We start from the raw sequence: 16,401 nt of genomic DNA on the forward strand, positions 1-16,401 counted from the left end.
GGAGCCTTCGAGAGGGGATCGAGCACGCCACATTTCCTAAATATGCCATCTGAAGACATCAAGACAAGCCATTCAGAACAGGGCCTGACAGAATACCAGTGGGAGAAAGGCTGAATTAGAGCTTGAAATGGTAGAGTTTGAGAAACACTGATGTGTTCTCGATGACCAAAGTGAGGCCCAGAGAGGTAAAGGGAATTACCTAGGGAAATAAAGCTAAGTGGTAGACTCCACCTATGAACTAAGTTCCTTTTCTAGCAGAAGTAAAGGGGTATGGACGACATGGTTTCCCTTATGCAAACGCATTTCAGCTAACTAAATTTATCAGGCTTCTCATAGGTCGCCCTGTCTTTCTGCTCGCTGATCAAGTCTTTGCGTCCAGCTAGCTGTTTTCCAGGAGACCTCTCTTAAACGGTAGACTCCCAAAGAGGATATAAGGGTATTTATTACCCCGACGTCTAGACTAAGCTCACTTCTAAAAAACAGCAGAATCTATGGCAACATCTTGGGCCTTTGGTCTTAAAGCATTTGCCTGATGGAAATCCTTGCTTAAAACCGAAATCTCTGGAAGAACGACTTTTCAACTGACCTAGATGTCACTGAGGGATCTGGATTTTAAAATTCCTTTAGTCTTATGTTACAAATTCCATCTCTCTTCCTCCATGTGAGGTAAATAATAGGATCTGAAGTTTGACTCAGTTCTTAAAACAATACAGGGAAGAATGTTAATACAGGTCAAAATCCAGAATATTTGATTTTTACCTTTCAAATACCATTTCAGCCTACGCCACAGCTTCCCAATCAAGTCTCCAAATCCGAGAACCACTTCAACGGGCGAGAAAAGGTTTTATCTAATTATCTTCTTCTCCTACTTTGAATTGACCAACCATGTATCTTTTTTTGGTCTTATCAAAGGGGCTGCCAGGACAAAAGCACATCCAATTTTAAGTAAGCTTTAGTTAGCAGACTTAAAATTGATCATGCATTTTTAGTTTCAGTAACTTGCAATTTCTACACACTTTGATAATTCACTTTAAAGAGCAAACTGTCTTTAATGACAAGGCTTAAAAGAGACGACCTTTCTGAACAAAATATGAAAGCTCCGAAGAGACTGCTCTTTTAAGGAAACTATGAATTAAAATGACCTTGTGTTCTGAAACTTTTCTCCGACCATTTTTGATGTTTTGCCTTTCCTTTTTGCTCTCAGAAGGAAAGCTAAAACACCACTGCCTTCTGCGGATGGCGATGCACTTCAATAAGAGGGCTGTTAATTGTTAATTCAAGCTCATAGTTTCTCCTGTCTGCACTTTCTCTGCAGACACCTTTAATGAGCTTGCTCACGACGACAGGCATATGCCCGCTTCTGAGGAGTCCGCTGTTACTAGGTGACATTACAGGATAACGTCTGAATCCAGCAATTTCCCTTGAGTCACAGCCGATTCTTTTGTACAAACCCTGAAGCAAGGCGACCCATTCTCTGCCCCCCCACCCCACCCCACCCCAGGGCCTTTTTTCTCCCTGGTGCCCCCGGATGGCTGCCCTCTGAGGAGCTGATTGTTGAGTGGGGCGGTTGCAAAATCAGGGGTCAGATGTGGCTTGGTGACGCAGAAGTGGTAGGACTCAAATAAAACCATGACATGGGCAGATGACGGACGGCTGGCCTCTGTGTTAACCCTTCTCCTGCGCTCGACCCCACGCTGGGTAAACACACGCACGCAGAACCCCGCGCGCCCATGGCTTGCCTTCCGCGCTGGTCCCCAGCGCCTCCTCACCCACCCCAGCAGCCGGTCGCATGCACAGGTGGGTGACTCCGGGGCAGGAGCCAAGAATGACGACTTGAAATGGAACTAAATGAGGTACGTAGGATGAACAATTGATCTTCCACCAGATAAAAGAAGGGATGAAATCTTAGATGATTTTATAATAAGGCACCATGTTTATAACTCATTTCCTGAGCACTTGCTTGTCCTCGCAGGAGCCATTTAGATACCCAGGGCTCAATTCAGGAAGGGATTTTAAACGTGCCAAAGACAATTTTTCCTTCTCTTCCTTTATCAGAGGACATTCACAAAAACATTAGTGTCGGCCATCCAGTCCTATCACACAGAATCAAACTGGCCTAAAGTTTCAGTACGCTGACTCCCAGCCGTATGCGACACGCATCAGAAGGGAAACAGGATCTGGGTAATGTCAAAGGTTCACCACTGTTTGTGATTTCATAACCCCTGAAATAAGGAAAAGAAAGAATAGCAGGCAACTTTCCAAAACACCTACTGATATTTACTCATGGAAAACAAATATTCTTGAGTGGGAGTTCCAATTCCAGCAGACAATACAATTCACCAAGCATTTTCACATCAGGCAGCTAATAACCTTACTAATGAAATGTGTTGAGCTTCAACCTGTTTTTCACGGTCTGTAGAGAAGCACTTAAAAATTAATCACGTAGCCTTAATCTTTCCCTTTCGAGCACTAAATCATAGTCTGAGCACCAATTGTCCTCATTTGGTAGGTGGTTTTAATAGCATCTGCTTCGATTTTGCTTTTTCCTGAATATTCTTCAAGCCAGTGCTGTAATTTATCGTAAATGCAAGAAAGACCTGAGCTTTCAAAGGACAGGACCTCTGTTCCTGCAGGAGGTGTCAGGGCAAACGTCACCAGGCAGAGGTGATCTACAGTAGGAAGGTAAGGGTTTTTATTGATGGCCGCCGCAAGGCCCTGGCTTTGGAAGTGGCTTTAAAACCTGTTACTTCCTTATCTCCGCGGCTCAGTTACGGCGCAAGAAAGGGTAATTAATCCTTGGGCAGCAAACAACAGAGATGGGCGTGGGAAAGAGACAAGGATTTTGAAAGAGCGTAAAGAAACGTTCTGCCCTGTCCTGTTACAGTAAAGCGGATGATCATGGCCCTGCCTGCGGTCCAGATTTTTAGAGCGTCTCAAAGGGCCCAGGGCACACACCACAATGCAGACAAAAGAATACAGAGCATCCATCCATTGCAATTCAAAATTTCCTCGGCAAATGGGGCTGACCAATCAGCATAGAACACAGACCAATCAACGCTATCAATCAGCATATTAATGCTGATTGGTCAGCTGGGTGGAGACAAACATCCAATAAGGGGAACACCACCATATTTGCAGGGAGGAAAATGGGACCAATCACGGCTCATCCGCCACCATTTGCCACTGGGCTGCGTGTCCTTGGAAAACACCCCTACGTTTTGAGGCTTTCTTAAGAAGCATCAATTGATACGATAATGAAAACAACCACCATAAAAAGAGAAAGCAACAATAAAACCATAGCTGCTACATAAAATTCTTACACCATTCCGCCTCTGGAGTCCCAGGGGCAGACGAGACCCATGCGTCAACTCCTTAAACTTATATCAGACGACCCAGTGATTTTTAGTCTAAATAAACGAACTGCTTGCTTATGGATGTGATCTCTGACATGACTAAGGTATTTTTCGCCATAGTACAATTTGAGATGGTCAGGATTTTCTAGGGAAAAATACCACGCACATGTCATACTTATTTTGGCAAATGAGGTGCAATAAAAAGTGGAAATAAAATTGATAAGTACAAAATATAATGTTTTAATAATGTATGAACATGAACATGAAAACAACGTAAGCATGTTAAAAATTGTGATACGATACTACAAACGTGATTTTGATCATAGGCCACCGGTAAAATTCTATACAAAAGCGTCAACAAGGCATATTATGAGAAATCATTTCTTTCCCCAATATATAGCAATTCTCAGTACACGCTCAAATGCACGCGACTATGGCAATCCGAAATAAAGGAATGTTAAAAAAAATAATAATAACTTAGGCAGACACAAATAAAACCACCCCATAGCGTATGAGTGATGCATGTGTTTATGATCTTAATTACATTTAAGTATTAAAAAATGCCATTGATCTCACACTTTACAATATCCAAATCTTCAAACCTGCTGGAAGAAATTCCCAGTGCAGCCCAGACAGTGACACCCACTGCCCTCGCCCTGTGCTACTCAGGTAAGCCTTCGTGCAGTCACCTGAAAATCAAAACCCTCCGTTAATGATTTTCTCCAGGTTTAATGGGTGTGTCAACAAGAAAACAGGTCCTAACTTGGGAGGAGTTGGATAGCGGTTAAAAAGGATATTTGATATCAAAATTTTATCATTCATGCCCAGAAAAGATCTGATCCCATCTGCACAAGGCAACAGAATCTTCTGGAAAGTGAATGATTCACAAGGTCTTCACTTTTAATCCAATGCCAGATAAGTGCTTCGGCCTTTCACTGCACGAAAAGGGAGGTAGTTCGCGAGCAGGTAAACATAATCTATGCCTGTGATGTCTCTGGGAAGCTGACTAAAAAGGCATCCTTGAGGAGCACACGCTGAGGGCACTGGAGTCACGCTGTTGCCACACCACTGAGACGTTTATCTATTTTGGTCCGGAGAACATCTGCAACTGCGCCAAACCTCCAGGGGATACGGGCCTTTGAAGATGTGGGCTACCACACTAAGATTGCATCATCTCGCTATCTTAAAAGCAAGACAGTCTCCTTAACCCTGCAACTGGCTTCAAGACAATGTCTTGTCAGGACTACGAAGGTGAGGCCCAGACTTGTCAGGCACCTGCAGATTCTCTCGTTTTGTTCTGAGCGTACTGACTAAGCACTCTGATGACAAGAGGTGGGTGGCTTCTCCAAGACAGGCCATTTCGTGTAAAAAAAAAAAATCATTTTTTTTTTCAAAACTGATATTATGGGTAAGCATTTTAATAAAGACCCTAATGTCAACCCGGGAGACTCAGGGTGCTAACAGTACAAACTAATCAGAAGGCCTTAGGAGCGTGGGCTGTACCTTCTGCCTTGGTATGTAGTTAGTTCTTCTTGAAGGATGGATGCTCTCTTCTGTAGAAAGTTAACCTAGAAAAAGACACCGTGTATGAGCAGAGGCGAATGCGGCTGAAATGGCAATGTGGTGCAAATAACATGGCTCCCTACATGAAAGGCAGAGGATTTGCTGAATGTCAGTGTTGTACTTTTCACCTTTGATCACATCGCATCCCTCCTGAAAATCCATCCGGGACGAGAGAATCCATTCGAACTCCTTATTGCAGAGCCATTTTGGTCTGGCCCCAGCCCATCCCTGAGGCTCCATCTCTCCTCCCGCCCTCCCCACCATCACCACCTTGTACACCATGTCTTCCCGACTCTTTTGCCCTTTGGCACGGCGCATTTTCTCTCTTTGGAATGCTTGGCTATTTCCCATTTATCCCCCACTGTTTGGTTCAAATGTCACCTCTCCTACTGACTTCCTCGATGCCTCCGCAACCGCTCATCGCATCCTAGACAGAGTCAGGGCCCCTCCGCTCTCTCCCTCCTCCTGTGCTGCATCATTAGGACTTCTCGAACTGCCTTGGGGTTATTTGCTTTCATATCTCTCCCCCAAACCTGAGAGCTCTTCTGGGATGGGGAGGATGTTTCTTTGTCTCTGTCCCCAGCCTCTTTCACGGGGCTGGGTGGGATGCTGGTGTTCACCAGCGTTTAACGAATGAATGAGTGAGGAGAAAGAAAATTGCTGTCTTCTGGAAACTTCAGCCCATTCTGGGGCTTCCCTGAGGTTGGAGAGACAATGTTGGTAGTGGAAAGAGCCTAAGCCAGAGTTAGGCCAGCTTGGGTTCAACTCTTGGCTTGGCCTCTATGGCTCTAGGAAAGTTACTTGAGCTCATGATGCCTCGTCTGTGAAATGGGATCGATGACAGCTGCTTCCCAAGGTTAGGAGGAGGACGTGAAAAGACTAATAGAAGTGGCCTAGGAGCTTAGCATATTCTCTTAAATCAGATCTTTACAGTGTGGTTTGATTGTTTTGGAAGCGTAAGTTTCTATATAGTGTTAAAGATACCTATATCAGGTATGAATTCCAAAGCACCTTACACAAGCTAATAGAAATGGTTTGGGGGTAACTTCTACTATGGCTCCATGTAATCAAGAGTCAGCGGTATTTGATCATTTCAGAATTGTTTACTCTTGCCACTTTGGTCTGAACTGAAACCATGGCAACGGTTGATTCCGAAGCCTGGTTAGGCAAGAGAATACAGCTGGCAGAACAGCAAATGTGCTTGCAAGAGAGGAAAGCACACATTCTCTAGATGGGTCCATATCCAAGTGGTCCCCCTTGGTTTTGCTTACTTGTAATATCACCCTGGTCTTAATTCTAGCCAATTGCTCAAATGACCCATGGGACAATTGATAATGTTGACAGATGCGAGGATTACACCCATTCGGCTTCCCTTCCCCCACCCTGCTTTGCAATTGGAATCCCAACAATTTTCAGAACATACACGCACCTGTGCTTTCAAACTAAATTTGCACACTCTCGGGCCTGCGACTCCTCCACGCAGCTGCCAGTTCTGAGGCCCTAACGCAGCTGGCAGCACTCTCTTTCTGGGTCAACATCCAGTTTTAGGAGGCTGAAGTGGCTTTTATTACAGGGAAATGATGTGAATGATAACAGAAGCCCTGCAGGTGGCTATCAGATTTCTTTCTTTCCTTCTTTTTTTCCCCTAACCACCCCCCTCCAAGGTGCCAGGTCCTCCGTAGCTGACCCTATGGAAGCTCCCCTACAAAGTTAATGGGTAAACCACACTGCAAGGGGAGCTTTTCATGTAAATAAAGATGACTTAACCCTTTCTACCGTAACACTTTCCTGCAGTACTTATTTTTATAGGCAGGTGCGAACGAGAGCAAAACTCGGCTGGCAGGAGCAAAGCCAACAGTAGCCACAGAATGATGGAATGAACGTTTCATCTTCAGGTAAGAGGCTTTTGATGGAGGGGAATACATACGGGGCGGCTGAAATTTGCTGCCCGCGCTTTGTCCTACACAGTGTAAAAAGCGTGTGTGAATATCATCAAATCGTTTTGGTTCATAAATCAATTTATTGAGCACCTACTGTGTGGCAGGCGCTGCTCTTGGCACAGACAGCCAAGTCCTCCTTCTCTCAAGAAGCCCAGAAAAAAGGATGGTTTCTTTTTTTTTTTTTTTAAGTTTCTTAAAAGAGACCCGATTTGCAAATGTTTCCTCCTATGCCATGGTTTGTCTCTTCAATTTTTTTTTTTTTTTTTTTAAGATTTATTTATTTGACAGAGAAAGACAGCCAGCAAGAGAGGGAACACAAGCAGGGGGAGTGGGAGAGGAAGAAGCAGGCTCCTAGCAGAGGAGCCTGATGTGGGGCTCGATCCCAGAATGCCGGGATCACGCCCTGAGTTGAAGGCAGACGCTTTATGACTGCGCCACCCAGGCGCCCCTGTCTCTTCAATTTCTGAATGTTGCCTTTTGAAGTATAATGTTTTAACTTTTAGTAAAGTACGATTCATCTGGTTTTTTCTTCTGCTGCTTGTGCTCTTGGTGTCATAGCTAAAAAAAAAACAACTCCCACCTAGCCCAAGGCACACGGATTCACTCCTTCATCTAAGAAGATCTCAGAGTTTTCTTCGAAGAGTTTTATCGTTTTTTAGCTCTTACATTTAGGTCTATGATCCGTTTTGAATTAACTTGTTGAATTATCTGATTGTCCCAGTGCCTTTCTTTCCATTTTTCCCTCAGTCTTGGGATATTTGGAAACCAAGTGACCAAAAAAATATATAATATAATATAATATAATATAATATAATATAATATAATATAATATATATAATATAATATAATATGTATATATAAAAGATTCCCCTCCTCCCCAGATTCTCAATTCTATTTCATTGACCTCTGTGTCTATGCTTTTGCCAATATCACACTGTCTTGATTATCACAGCCTTGTAGTGAGTTTTGAAATTGGGAAGCATGAGCCCTCCAAATTCATTCTTATTTTTTCAAGCTGGTTTTGGCTACTCTGGGTCCTAGTTATTGCTTTTCATCAGTCTCAGTCATACAAGGATTCTTAGACATACAAAGGGAACATGATTGTTGTAGGGAAAAAGTACGTTTTAGGTTCCTAAGTGTTTTAGAAGTGGGAATGTGCAGATTCTTTGCCATGTTAGGGTCATCAGACTGGCAATATATAAAATATGTTTCTAGAAGTACATGGGGAAAACTGACGTTGGGAGTTGTGAAATAATCCTAAGCACCTAAATTTATATCCATCGCATCTCTCACACTGTATTTCATAAGCTACACCAAGAACTACACATTTCAGCAAGAACTATTTAACCGAATTGTTTGAATACCTTGTCATTATTCTGCTTGGAATTTAAAATGCATCTTGTTACGTCTAACAACCATACGAAACACACCAGAATAAAAATGCTTCTAATTGAACCCTGGTTTCTGTTTCTCTGCCCTTTCACACCATGAGGAATCCCCGATGTGCCAAGTGATGGCATTTGGGGCTTAGTACCAAGAGGAGAAAGGGGGAGGCTATGCTGGAATGTGCACTGTAAATGAGGAAAGGTAACCATAACTGAACTTTTCAATGTCACGGTGCTTGTAAGAAAATCTTATTGAGACAATGAGTTCCAAAACTAGTAAGAAAAACTTAAAAAAAAAAAACAAACCCCAAACAACAAACAATTCATCCTGAGTTGTACGTTATATTACGTATGATATTAATTTCTGGCATCAATTCAGAATTAAACTTATTTGTGAGTCTGTTTTCAGGATGTACACACCACCGGAATCCCAAAGAAATGCCTTGATTCTAGTAATTACCTGTGACTTTAGGGAGGAAATGGTGTCTTCCAGCTCTTGTCTTAGAGATGCCGGCATCAACCCTTTGAATTTGGTTTCATATTCTTGTCGTATATAAGTTATCTAAAGTGAAAAAAAAATGACAGCTTATCAATTTTTCCATGGAAATGGTTGTCTTAAGTTTAAAAAAATAATAATATCTATTTATCACCAAAGTAAGTTTCATCAATAAAGATGAAACGACAGGAAACAGAATTACAAACTGAAAAAGGCACTTGGTCTGCCCTTGCGAGTCTGGGAGAGACAGTGCCAGAAACACTTTTATTTCTTTACAATCCCCAGGAACACAATTTTCAGCATTTGATAAGTGAAACACCTGCCCTCGCCTCACCACTCATGATATACGCACTATGCTAACCTTTCCTTGATCGGGATGTGGATTAAGATCGTGGCACACGTGATTTGAGGACAACTCCTGCTATGTCGTTGCTTTGATGAAGACACTCCCTCCACCTGGCTAGGTACCGGGGCGCTCGCTATAATCCACAGGATGAAGAAGCATCTACGCTGCTGTCTCCACAACACAGGTAGACCAGCGTGTCTTGCCATTGTGATCTTCTCTGGCTCGTGGGCTTCCCTCTCCCCCCAGAACACAGTCAAGACTGGGCTCAGCTAACGGATGGATCCCCGGGGTCGTAAAGGAAAGTTCGGTGGCTCATCCATTCATCTCTCTAAAAGCTACAGACAGAAGCAAGGGAGGAAGGCAGAAGGAAAGTCTTTGGCGGGATGTGCCTGAGCAGAATGAAGAGGTGCACGAGGGTGAGCATGCGTGTGCCTCTTGGGGTCTTTCTCCAGCTATGTTGATTTCTCTTCCTCCTAATCTGAGATGCGATGGAATTAAAAAGCCTATTGCATGTGCCGTGTGTGACTTAACTGAATATTAAAGCAGAACTGCACAGTAGCCCATAAATGATTCATTGGACGCATCTGGAAATAAGGTGTAACATACTATGAAAATATGTGCAACTGAGCTCAGTTAGACAAGTCGATGCACTGATTTACTGAGGATAATTTAAAATCTTTATCAGCCTTTAATTCCTAACTTTTCTTAGGCTAAACCGAATTAAGAAGAGTGTTCTAACAGCTCATTTCATTATCCACTAAAATCCCATGACAAATGTTCTAGAATATGATTTTTCAATTTTTGGCAAAGTGTTTTTGACATATGCTATAATCTTGTGATTTACACCTAAAAGAAAAACAGAAATAATGAAACATGATCTCTACCAGTGATGTAATATTTGATTTTTCCCACCTTCTCCTCTTGGACTTGAGTTCAATAGTTAGATCAAACTGAAAGGCACATGCAAAGCGAAACACATGCTCTATAAAACAGATCTTGAAGGCGACATTGATCGAGGGTCTACAAGCTACTATATTGACTATATTTTTCTATTGTTCGACACTGGCTCTGAAATTTTGAGCTGCTACCCTTTCAAAAGGGACTCCTGTGTGCTGTCTCCCTTGTATCCTTGTTCGGTTGGAGTGTCTGCCCACCATCTGTACGTCTGCAAGACCACTGAGCTGGGTATAATAATGCCCAACCCTACTTCCTTTCCTTTAGGACTTTGGCGACTTTTCTTTTCAATGTCCTCTGGCATCACATGTACCCATGGCAAAGTCTGAAGCCAGGCTGGGTTGTTTTCTGTGTTGAAGGTGACTTTCTTTCTCTGCTTGAATGCCTGTGAGATTTTCTTTCTCCTCGATTCAGGAACTCCACTGGCATATGCTTTGGTATTAACGGTGACCACTTTTCCAGAGACGTTGTGTATGCCCTTTCCATCTTTTCTTGGGGCCATCTTCCCTCAGTTTTAAGTACTTGGGAGGTGAAGGCCCAGCACTTAGGTTCTTCTGTTAATTCTCATAGTTTCTCTTGAACCCTTGTCCCCACTTCACTTTTCATATCTGATGGCCTTCTCCTACTGAAGGCTAGGCCACAGACAGCAGAACATTGTGTGAGCCGACTGCCCTTTGATCAACCTATCACATCACTTTTAAATTCAGTAGGCTGTATTTTCCAACTTTTTTTTTTGAGGATCTGGGCATTTCCACTTCCTGTCTACTATTCCTTTGTTTTTATGATTTCAGTGAATCTGAGTAAACTTAAAATGAGCTCTTGGAAAATCTGAAATTACCTCTCTTATGAATGAGACTATTGACCAGGAAAATATTACTACCCTGAATCCTTAAACCCAAATCCTGAATTTAAAAATCATTATACCAAGCAGAATCCTGTTACTTTAATAAAGTCATGGAAAACTTGAATCTGTTTTGCTCTATTCATAAGGTTGATAATGTTACTACCAGCAAACATTCATTGAGTACCTCCAATGTGCCAGATACAATTCTAAGTGCTTTAATAAGTGGTGAATCCTTCCGACAACCCAGTGAGGTAAGCACAGAGAGGCGAGCAAGCCATGACTGGAACTCAAGGAGTCTGTCAAGCATGTATTCTTAGCCACTATGCTCTGCTATTTCTCAGATAACCTTTCCAAATGCTGAAATGTTTCTTCCACCCCCAAAGGAAAAGGACATCACAGACACAACTAGTTAGAGAAGGTCCATCCACTATACACTGGTGCTCCCCCCAGTATAACAGGGGCTGGGAAAGGGGGCGGAGGTATTGCCATCCTTCCAGACATCCATCTATTCTTTGCTTTTTTTTTTTTTTGATGACTACAAGAACAACAATGACAACAATAATTTATTCCTCATACTTTCCCGTTGGTTTAAAATTTTAATTGAAGATTTATAGATAAGACTAATTTAAAAAATCTCTACAAATGCAATGCACATATTGACCTAAACTAGAAGTTCCATAAATCCCCCACAGATGCACACACTGTAAGGTCCAACCAGTGAAGGCTGAATCTAAGTTTGTCACATGGCAAAATGAGAAAGAGGAAGGAAAGAATTAGCTTATATTCTTTCATATCACTTTCGGCTTCTGTTACTATTTTTCTATCCCCACCTCTGACCCATGATGTGTTTGAGGGGGAATAACGAGGGGGTGATAACACTTATCTCTGGACTAATCACAAACTATGAACTGCTAAATACGCCAATCTCCCTTTGTCTTCCTGCCTTTCCACGTCTCTCTTGTCGTCTGAATCTGGTCTTACAACAGGTCAAGAAGCCAGAGGAAGTTGAACTGATCTAAGCAAAGGATTTGATGGATGTACAATTCCTTTTCCTAAGGGAAATGAAGTTTTTACATATAAATCTATCTTATTATTAGGTTTGAATATTAATTTTCATTAGCATATACTGTCCAATTACACTCGTGAGGGCTATATTAGTTTATTAAATGCAGAAGCATTCAAAGACCGTTCTCGTGTAAGTAACTCTGGAAAGGCATTTCCAGGACTGTTTTGGCTCATTTCCACCCCACCTCAGCACTCCCACTGCCCTCTAAGAGCACTGTGCATAATTATCTCCTTTTCCACATTCCTCAACCGCCTCATGCCAAACAGACATCAGTCTCCCCCCTCCTTCTTTCCTTCACCTTCTTCCCTTTAGCAAAGAAAATCAGGAAACGTAGGACATCGTGACAAACAACGACATTCCTGTAATGTAATAAGACCCCTGGACGCTGAGTGGAAATGGCGTATGTGTAACATGGCGCCCACGTGACCAAAGATAGCTGTCTCCGCACCATGGCAACAGACTGCCCACCTTTCTCTCGAAGGCAGAGCACTGCCAATATTTCCTTTAATTTTTAAAAAGGACCATGAAGACTGAGAACATCCATAACTAGAGTTGAGTGTTACCCTCAAGTAAAACTTACATCCCGGGTAACTGGACAAATACTCATTTGCATAAACAAGAGTCTACGGAGCGTGCAACATCTGTGGTTGACTTGAGCCAATAGGATCTCTGGAGAAAGAAATTCAAAGTGCTGTTGCAAAAAGTGAACCTTGGAAACCTTACAATTTCACTGAAAATATGGAAAGACAACGGAAGCATATTTTGTGGTGTTTTTATTGAAAAACACTATCAACTAGTCATGTTGACGTGTCAAAATCATGCCAAATACGTCCCCCTCCTGTGATGGAACAAAACAATAAGATGGAAGCCTGCAGCTTTATACACACAACTTAGGGACGGTGCCTCAGCCACAGGTTATTTTATTGTAAGCTTCGATGCGCCCAAGATGGCATTCACTTCTGAAGAGGTGAGGAAAGGGGAGGCCACGGGGGTTCCTGTGTCACACGCCCCTGCACAGTCATTTGTGATTGTTTTCTGAGGTAAGAGTGAAGCACTTTGGGAAAATGACGGTGCCTGATATTACTTTCCAAAATCCAACGAGCATTTTGGGGGTCAGCTCAGCAGAGGAAAAAGGGAACCAAGTCAGACTTGTACTGATGGCATCTCTGAACTATCTCCCCACTCTTCCGTGTCGCCCCGGGACCATCCCAGTCCGGGATGCCTTCGTCTCGCACCTGACCCACGGCAATAATGGTTATGTTGGTTTTAGTTTTTGACTCAAATTTTCTTAACATTTAAAATCAAAATCAAATCCTTTAATGAGACCAACAGGGTCCTGCACCGTCTGGCCTCTATCTGCCTCGCAGCCCCTGTCACTCACCCGTCCTCTCACTTCCAGACACCAGACTCCTTGGCTTCTTTCCGTCCGCGCACCAGGTGCCTGGATGCCTTTTCCCACAGCAGGCCCGTCTCCTTTTCCTCTGCCTACGTGCCTGTCCGGTGGGGTTCTGCCATCCTCCGTCTAGATCTCAGGGCGTGGGGGGCCCGCAGTGCGGTGGTGTCGGGGCTGCTGCGCCGGGAACTAGGCAGGCCCTGGTGTGCGGGCTGCGTCCGGGGCAACCGCCTCGCAGCTTCAGATGAGCTGGAGCCCGCTGCTGTGGCAGGCAACAGCCTTCCTCAGTTTCCTTCTGAGAACGGGGGCCACACCAGCGCTCGCTTTCAAGCTGTGACCCAGTCTCTCGTCATTTAGCTGGCAAGGAGCCCTCTCAGCATTTTTGTCCCCTTTACTCCTGGGACTTCTCTCCCCGCTGCCTCTGCCTGCTGATGGGCTCGGGACCGTGTACTCGCGGCTTTGGCTTCACGCACCAGGCTGGGGTTTTGTTCTGTTTCCAGGTCACACGCAGATGTCCATTCTGCTTTTGACTCTGAATACCTTTTACTTTTTTTTTTTTTTTAAGAGATTTTTAAATTTATTCGTTTGAGAGAGAGAGAGCAAGCTAGAGCATGAGCAGGGGAGTGGGGCAGGGGGAGAGGGAGACTGAGAGGCAGACTCCCCGCTGAGCAGGGACGGGGCTCAAACCCAGGGCCCCGGGATCATGACCTGAGCCGAAGGCAGACACTCAACCAACTGAGCCAGCCAGGCGCCCCCATTTTACTTTTCTCTTTTTGTATTTTCTCTTTTAATACAGTCTTAATACCTCTTAATACAATAAGAACCCAGACTCTGGAGCGGGAAAGTCAGAACTGAATCTGAGTTGGGTCCCTAAACTGCATGCCCTGGGAAGGTTAATTTCTCTGTACCTCAGTTTCTTTATCAGGAAAATGGGAATTATAAATTCTCAAGGCTGCTGTGAGATTAGGTGACTTAATGTATGTAGAAGTTTTACAAGAGTGGCATTTAGTAAATAAATGTTCAATAAATGTTAGTTATCATTACATCATATAATGGAGACTATACATATATATTTCATTACCTTATATCTATGTATATTATGAATTTTATATATATATTGAATTTAGCCAAGCCTCTAGCACTACACTTTTTAACATCTAATTATTTGCAATGCTAGAAATCCTGCTAGCAAATTATTTGCATATATTTGCGATTAACTTGAGGGTTCCATTTAAACCTCTTTTTGCATTTTTTAGTATCTACGGATTGAGAAAGTACATCATGACGAAAAGCTCCTATGAATTCAGAATGAATTTTAAGTGAATTTGTATTTTATAATTAAACTCATCTACATACCTTTGGAAAGCAAGGTTTTGGCTCCTATTATTTATCTTGGCTACCGAGCGTGATTGGGGTATGGATGAGTTTTCTCAGAGCCTTGCCAAGAGCTCTGCTCCACAGGTGGGAATCACTGCTCCATGCTGAATGATTTAAGGAAAGGACCTCAGCTTAAAACTCTCTCCATCCAGCCTGGATTTCTATCGATGTATATGGAAGGGTTGGGGGAAATTATCAGAGGCTTCTTCTCATTGTGGATTTGTGTATTCAGAACGGTGTCCTAACACCTGGATTAGCTGAACGCTATAAAGCAAATGGAGTTTGACTGTTGAAGAAATTGTAGGGGGTTGGAGATGAGGGAAAGAACAAGAGGTAAATTTGGAGCAGAGTATATATTCTGAGAGAGGGTGAACATGGGTGGGCACTGCAGTGGGGGGTTTGGAGTGAGTGGAGAACATCAAAGAGACGCTGGGCTTCTGAAGGGTGGTGACAGGCGGGTAAGAGGTGGGCAGGAGAGGGACACAGGGAGGGAGGTTACTGGGGGGGATCTGATAGAAGGCGAACAGAAATGCGGGGGACGTTTCTGAGCGACGGGCCTTTGTGCAGCAGAAAGTTTTTGCGTGGGCTTTTTAGGGGAGTGAGTATATAAAACTCAGTGGTTTGATACTGAATTCCATGTGGTTTAAAGAATAAGAATGAAAGAAACTGTAGTAAAAGATGGTGCCAAAATAATGCTCTAGTGCAGCTGAGAAAAAATGCTCTGCCTTCTAAGAAATGTCATTTTTATTGGGGTTAAGGTATTATGCGTTGCCACAGCAACTGCCAAGAGAGATCCTTTTTAAGAAAGGCACTCTGCGGCAGAGCGGGTGGACTTCGATTCTCAAATACAAAGTGAAAATGTACAAGTAACCATAATTTTCTCAACGGTCTTCAGAACGTTCATTTCCCCCCCTGTCTTCAATATGGTTTTACCTTACGGTTCTTTATTGCAAGGGCCCCCTCAGACCAAGGCTGCAGTGTATAGGACCCCCTCGTTTCCTGTACATGGGGACCAGTCTCCACCCCAAGGGAGCAAAGCCTGCTGCAGACGGGACCCTGAGCCTCCCAGCAAAGTGGCTGGCTGATGAAGGAAGCAGCCACCAGCCCCTCTAGTGGGAGGAGAGCATGAACTAGTTTCTGAAAAGGGGTATGGTTTTAGGAGGAAGGCACAATTTTCTGGTACTGTGGAGAAGATGGGGGCCTGAGGGTGAAGACAACGGTCCGAACCTAGCACTTTAGTTAGCTTCGGGTCCTCTAAATTCAGGTGCGGGTAGTTGGAAAGGTTCCAGGCCGCACAAAGAAACCTGGGTCTCCTACGTCTATTCATAAGAATCAACATACATAGAAAAGATGGGAAGCAGGTATGATAATCAGGGGCCAGAAAATGACCAATAAACTGCCCAAATATGTCCACGAAGCAAAGACTTAAATACATATCTAATAAGAAGACTGAGGTCGTGGCATGAAATAAACATGTGTGAATACTAAAATTCTGGAGGATTGTTGCACATAAGCGGTACCCTTTCCCTCCTGATGTCAAAGAAAAACCTGAAACCCTGTTTCAGATCTCCTATAAACAAATGTGGCCTTTGGAAGTACTCATTTAGAATTTCACAAGATACATGTAGTGGATATTCGTCTCACCCTCCAGCATTCATTCGAGAGGCTTCTGGTTACTGGAACA

The 16,401-nt window shown here is 43.4% G+C and overlaps 1 protein-coding gene across 7 annotated transcripts in view; it reads right to left on the reverse strand.

The window, feature by feature from the left end:
- Positions 1–16,401, reverse strand: part of CEP112 (centrosomal protein 112) — a 418,880-nt gene that overhangs the window by 21,764 nt on the left and 380,715 nt on the right. For 5 of the 7 annotated variants that reach the window (XM_057317729.1, XM_057317726.1, XM_057317731.1 and 2 more), the window contains 2 exons: positions 8,702–8,803; positions 4,857–4,921 (listed from right to left, as the gene is read on the reverse strand). In XM_057317729.1, the coding sequence (XP_057173712.1) occupies positions 4,857–4,921; positions 8,702–8,803 (167 nt within the window). Of the gene's footprint in view, positions 1–3,575; positions 4,043–4,856; positions 4,922–8,701; positions 8,804–16,401 lie in introns of those variants that run through there. The other 2 variants (XM_057317727.1, XM_026512411.4) reach the window with 1 other exon arrangement.

Source organism: Ursus arctos, unplaced genomic scaffold (genome assembly GCF_023065955.2).
Source record: "Ursus arctos isolate Adak ecotype North America unplaced genomic scaffold, UrsArc2.0 scaffold_24, whole genome shotgun sequence".
Lineage (NCBI taxonomy): Eukaryota > Metazoa > Chordata > Mammalia > Carnivora > Ursidae > Ursus > Ursus arctos.